Source organism: Chiloscyllium plagiosum, chromosome 4, assembly GCF_004010195.1.
Source record: "Chiloscyllium plagiosum isolate BGI_BamShark_2017 chromosome 4, ASM401019v2, whole genome shotgun sequence".
NCBI lineage: Eukaryota > Metazoa > Chordata > Chondrichthyes > Orectolobiformes > Hemiscylliidae > Chiloscyllium > Chiloscyllium plagiosum.
The window spans coordinates 25,072,854-25,079,658 of NC_057713.1; the positions used below are offsets into that span (position 1 = coordinate 25,072,854).

The following is a 6,805-nucleotide window of genomic DNA, read 5'->3' on the forward strand; positions in this document are numbered from 1 at the left end:
GGAGAAAGTGATGCTGGAGATCAGAGCTGAAAATGTGTTGCTGGAAAAGCGCAGCAGGTCAGGCAGCATCCAGGGAACAGGAGAATTGACGTTTCGGGCATAAGCCCTTCTTCTGGAATGAGGACAGTTTGTCCAGCAGGCTAAGATAAAAGGTGGGGAGGAGGGACTTGGGGGAGGGGCGTCGGAGATGTGATAGGTGGAAAGAGGTCAAGGTGAGGGTGATAGGTCAGACTGGGGTGGGGGCGGAGAGGTCAGGACTAACCTGCAATCTTCTTCCTGACCTCTCCGCCCCCACCCCAGTCTGACCTATCACCCTCACCTTGACCTCTTTCCACCTATCACATTTCCGACGCCCCTCCCCCAAGTCCCTCCTCCCTACTTTTATCTTAGCCTGCTAGACAAACTTTCCTCATTCCTGAAGAAGGGCTTATGCCCGAAACGTCGATTCTCCTGTTCCCTGGATGCTGCCTGACCTGCTGCGCTTTTCCAGCAATACATTTTCAGCTATCATCTTAGACACTTGGATAGAGCTGGAAGTCTCCAGTTTGTCCTACTTTGAAGCCGAACGGTGTGCTAAGTGTCAGAAACTGGCAGCTGCAGTGACGCAAATGGCCAAGGGTATCATTCCTCATGGATAAGATGTAGCAGGACTGCTTCTCTTCTGACCCTTTAATCTCTATCTGCACCATTGAATCCAGCAGACAACAGCCCCTCCTTCGATCATAAGATGTCAGGTTGCATGCCAGAGTCAGCAATAGGATTGCCTTCCTGGGAGCAGATTCAAGGTCTAGAATCAGATCAGCAACTCTGCTACATGTTCCCAGCATTAAGGTCCAGATTTCTTTGGGAGTAAACCTCCAGCCCATGATGAGACTGCTCCCCCAACCCATTTGAGATGACTTCCCCACTGGTGATGTGTGCCTTTCAAGAAATGCCTTGCTAAAGAACAGATCCACTGTCCTTTTTTTCATAATCCTTCAAACTCAAGGATAACATAAAGTATCAAATGTGAAGCAGCCATAAAACAGGATATTCCATCCGCCAAGTTCTTGCCTGCTCACCCAGTCTGTTGAAATCCTTATGTGACTCTTTGCATACTCCTCACCACACACACTTCCATTTATTTCATTCACTAGCATGTAAATATTATATTTACTCCTCACATCTAAGTCAATCGGGGTTGGAGCAAAGATCCTAGCAGTGCCTCAATATTTATAGCCTGTCAACCTGAGCATAACCTGTTTATTCTTTATCTTGTTTGATTTTCGTTCTATTACCTAAACCTCAGTACAGGATGTTGCCACTTATCCCACTGTTCTAATTTTGCTTACTAACATCTAGAAGACCATATTAACATCTTTCTGAAACTACAAAATATATCATCCACGTTCCTCTTTGTCTTGCCTGCCAATACCATTCTGAAAAATCTCCAGTGGATTTGTCCAACATGATTTCCTTTTCATAACTTCATTTTGGCTCTGCCCAAGCGGCTCAATACTTGATATTTCCCTACAGTATAAGTATGGCCTAAGTATTTCAATTCTTTCTTGCCTAGACATGGCTGTACTGAGACCTTTTGCCAGGGCAGTGGAAGCCAGGCTTTGTGTATATGGATTACATGATAAACATTGCTCTCATGATGATTGCCAAACGCTTCATGGACAAAGCCATGCATGCCCATGCTAGATCCATGACAGAACCCAAGGATGGGTATGGGTCAGCATAACCTCTGCCACTTTGTATTTCTCTCTTGTTCATCTCTCTCTATCATTTCATGGCCTGGAAAAGACAACAGACTTTTCATTGATCCGGAGCCTGACTTACCACTATCAGAGATCTCTGGTTGATGTATCTCCTTCAGCTTCTGATGTGTCTGCGTGTGAATTATTGACCACCAATTCTATATCCAAATCTTCCAAGGAGTGGGTGATTGCAGTATAGCTGGAGGGTCAGAAGGCAGGCTGTAGTAAGCCTTCCTTGTCAGAGATGGAGTCACTGCTTTTATCCATGGGGTTGGGCTTTTACACCTTATGATCTGCAAGGACAAACAAAATGAAATAGACTGAACTTGTTCTCTGTATATCAGGGAACCACAGGTTCACACATATTTCTCAAGTCCTCTTGTTCAAATCCAGGATGGAGGCGTTCTTTCTCTGCTGGCTGACTAACTGTGAGGGTTGTATATGGGACGTGGGAGGCAGTGTTTAAGGTGCTGTAGCAGGTAGGGTAAAGATGGTTGTATGACTCTGAGGTGTCTTCAATGGGCAGATGGGAAGCTAGAGCTGCCAGGCTTCCTTTTTGGTTTGGACTTCTCTCCAATATGTATAAACTACTGGAGGGTAGGAGGAATAGGCACTTGGAATTGGCTATTTAACGGCCTCATTAGGACGAAGTATGTGCATCCCGCCCTCCACTGCCCCCCTGTGAATTAGGTAGCAGGATAGGTGTGTAACAGGCTGGTGTGCACTGAATTGAGTGAGGCTTTCAAGTCCACTTGTGGGGAGAAGTAAACTCCACCTGAGATATTTTGAGCAAGTGGGTATTTCCATCCTCACTAGCAAAGTACATGAAATTGTGCAGAAGTAGGTGCATGGCTCTCTCGTGGCTGCAAGGATGTGACTGTCTCAGAAGTGTTACCACGCCAGAGGCCACTCGGCCTGTCATGCCCACACTGGTTTTACTTGGAGCCTGCGACGTGATTTGACAAACAACAGCCATCCAAACTCACAGAAAATGTTTCAACTTGTGAAGGAGAATGTCCGAACACTTCACCTTGTTTCATTGAACTAAGGCTTGATGACACCATTTCCCTGGGACAAACTTTCCTCATTCCTGAAGAAGGGCTTATGCCCGAAACATCAATTCTCCTGTTCCCTGGATGCTGCCTGACCTGCTGCGCTTTTCCAGCAACACATTTTCAGCCCTGGGCAATCACCATGGCAACACCTTGACTCATCAGAATCAACTTGCCCAGTTTGAATTTGAACAAAAGCTGGCAAATGACTGCCGGCTAGCACTCTGCATGACAACATTTTGATCAAATTAGTCCACTTTTCAACCATTCACACCTTTTTTTCATGCTGTATAAGTTGTTGTTTGCTTTCAAATTTGGTGTTCTTGTGATTCTGTCCTGATTGGTGGAAGATGAAAAGAGCGAGAAGCATATTTCATTTTTTATACAACAATACTCAAGAGCCTTTGTTTCTATCAAATATCTATGACGTTAATTGTATATTTCTGTCACAGAGTATTGCAACTTTATTTTATTCTTATGTCTCATTTTGCAGGTGGAAGAAGCCTTGAATGAAGTAGACTTCCAGTTGAAGCTTGACCTGCATTTCACAGACTCTGAACAGCAGTGAGTAATATTTTAGTGTTTCACTAAAAATAGTAGAATTCCCAATGGATTACTGATACTAAATAGAGTAATTTGCCAATAAGGACCACTCGCCTGTCATGGCTTGTTGTTGATAATAGGTCCATAATTATTATTTCCCCTTCTTCAGTCCGCTGTATGCGTTAACTTGTCATTGACAGCATTTTTGCCACTCTTGGGACTTAGTCACACAAAGCTAGTCTGACTCATAGTTACAGTTAGAGTCATGGAGTATTGCAGCATGGAAACAGGCCCATCAGCCCAAACTGGTCTATGATGATCATGGTGCCCACTCAACTCATTCCAAGTGCTCTCATTTGGTCCATGTCGCTCTAAACACTTCCCATCCATGTACCTATCCAAATGTTTTTGAAATTGCTATTGTACCTGCCTCAAACACTTTCGTTGACAGCCCATTCCATATCAGCACCATTTTTTGCGTGATGAAGTTGCCCCTCAGCTCCTTCTTAAATCTTTCCCCGCCCACCTTAAACCTATGCCCTCTAGTTTTCAATTTCCCATCCCTGGGAAAATTACTATATGCACTCATTATTTTCTTCATCTCAATAAGGTCACCTCTCATTCGAGGAGAAAGTAAGGTCTGCAGATGCTGGAGATCAAAGTTGAAACTTTATTGCTGGAACAGCACAGCAGGTCAGGCAGCATCCAGGGAACAGGAGATTCGACGTTTCGGGCACAGGCCCTTCTTCAGGAATGAAGAAGGGCCTGTGCCCGAAACGTCGAATCTCCTGTTCCCTGGATGCTGCCTGACCTGCTGTGCTGTTCCAGCAATAAAGTTTCAACACCTCTCATTCTCCTACTTTCTAAGGAATAAAGTCCTATTCTGACCAAGTTATGCCTATATCTCAGGCCTACTCCTAGCAACATCCTTGTAAATCTTATTTGCACTGTTTCCAGTTTAACTACATCTTTCCTATAACAGGGTGAACAAAACTATACACAAAACTCCATATGCAGTTTTGTACAGTATTTTGTACAGTTCAGCATGACATCATGGCTCCAGAACTCAATCCCTCTACCAATGTAACCTAACACACTGTATATATTCTTAACAGCACTATCCACCTGGATGGCAACTTTCAGGGATCTATGTACGTGGACTCCAAGATCCCTCTGCACATCCATACTACCAAGAATTTTTCCATTGACCCAATATTCTGCCTTCCTGATATTCTTCCCAAAGTGAATCACCTCACATTTATCTACGTTGAACTCCATTTGCCACCTCTCAGCCCAATTCTGCAGTTTATCCAAGTCCCCCGAAACCTGCAACATTTATCCACACTGTTCACCACTCCACCGGGTTTAGTGTCATCTGCAAACTTACTAACCCATCCACATATGCCTGCTTCCGAGTCACTTATAAAAATGACAAACAGCAGTGGTCCTAAAACAGATTCTTGTGGCACACCACTAGTAACCGGACTCCACGATGAATATTTTCCATCAACAACCACTCGTTGCCTCCTTACAGAAAGTCAGTTTCTAATCCAAATTGCTAAATCAACCTTAATCCCATACCTCTGCATTTTCTCCAATAGCCTACCACATGGAACCTTATCAAAGGCTTTGCTGAAGTCCATGTACACCACGTCAACTTCCCTACCCTCATCCACATACTTGGTCACCTGAAAAAACTCAGTGAGGTTTGTGAGAAATGACCTGCCCTTGATAAAACCGTGTTGACTATCTCCAATCAAATTGTTGCTTGCTAGATGATTATAAATCCTATCTCTTATAATCCTTTTCAAAATGTTTTCTACAACAGATGTAAGGCTCACTGGTTTATAATTACCTGGGTCATCTCTGCTGCTCTTCTTGAACAAGGGCACAACATTTGCAATCCTCCAGTCCTCTGGTACTAAACCTCAAGGTCAAAGGCTCCACCATCTCCTCCCTAGCTTCCCAAAGAATCTTCAGATAAATCTTACTACTTTCACAGATTTGAGAATTGATAATGCCTCCTCCTTACTAACCTCATCCTGTCAAGCTAATAGCCTGCATCTCAGTCTTCTCCTCTACAATATTCTCCTTTTCTTTAGTGAAAACAGATGAGAAATATTCATTTAGCATGTCTCTGATTTTCACAGGGTCCACACATAACTTCCCACTTCTGTCTTTGACTGGCCCTATTCCTACCCTCGTCATTCTTTTATTCCTCACATAACTATAGAAAGTTTTAATATTCTCCTTTATTCTACCTGCTAAAGACTGCTCAGGTCTTCTCCTTGCTCTTCATATCTGTGTCTTTTAATCCTTCCTAGCTAACCTGTAATTCTTCATCGCCCTCATTTGAACCATCTCGTCTCAACATCACATAAGTCTCCCTTTTCTGCTTAACAAGAGGTACAATTTCTTTAGTAAACCACAGTTCGCTTACCTTATCACTTCCTCCCTGCCTGACAGGGACATACCCTTCAAAGAACTATTTAGTTGTATTCCTATGTTTCTCTGTTCCACAACTCTCCTCAGGATCCTATCATTTACTGTATAAGTCCTACTTTAGTTTCACTTTCCAAAGTGCAGCACCTGACACTTAACTGTATTGAATTGCATTTACCAATGCGAAGCCCACTTCCCCATCTAATCAAGATCCCTCTGATCAAGTTCAGAGGGACTCCTGTATTTTTGAGAGGGAGAGGGACTATTTTTGGGCTAAGATAATAAAATGTTAAGTTGCACAACCAGGATAAACTGTCCTGCACTTCCCATGCAAACGTGATGATCAAGAAAGCACAACATTGCCTGGTTTTCCTCAGGAAATTTGGCATGTCTATAAGGACCCTCACTAATTTTACAGATGTATCATTGAGAGCATACTGTTTGGGTGCATGACTGCTTGGTACAGCAACTGCTCTTCCCAGGACCGTAAGAAACTACAAAAGGTTGCCTACACAGCCCCGACCATCATGGAAGCCAACCTTCCATTCATGGAGTCAACTTATACCTCTCTTTGCAGCAGAAAGGCTGCCAGCATCATCAAAGACCTATGTCACCCCAAGAAAGCTCTCCTACAACCTCTTCTGTCAAGCAGAAGATACAAAAGTTTGAACACATACACCAACAGGTTGAAGAATAGTTTTTTCTCTGCCATTATTAGACAGATGAATGCAATCTGTAACTTCAAATAATGCTGACCTTGATAATGTTTTTTTTAATAGATATTTTTATTAGAAATTTAACATTTTTACAAGTTTACAAAAATAAACAAAACTCTCAGATATAAACATTGATATACAATTAGCTCAAATATACAATAGCCAAAATTTGACAAAAAAAAACAAAACAACAAAAAAAAACAAAAAAAAAAACAAACAGACAAAACTCAACTATCTACTAATCTAACCTACAACTAACCAGAGCGTATATTTAAGTCTCTTACATGCTCGGAATGTGTTAACATCAGAT

The 6,805-nt window shown here is 42.6% G+C and overlaps 1 protein-coding gene across 1 annotated transcript in view; it reads left to right on the top strand.

The window, feature by feature from the left end:
* The window catches only part of LOC122548904 (protein FAM135B-like), a 372,254-nt gene that overhangs the window by 206,074 nt on the left and 159,375 nt on the right, over window positions 1–6,805 (top strand). The window contains exon 5 of the mRNA XM_043687860.1: window positions 3,288–3,358. Within this exon, the coding sequence (XP_043543795.1) occupies window positions 3,288–3,358 (71 nt within the window). The remainder of the gene's footprint in view (window positions 1–3,287; window positions 3,359–6,805) is intronic.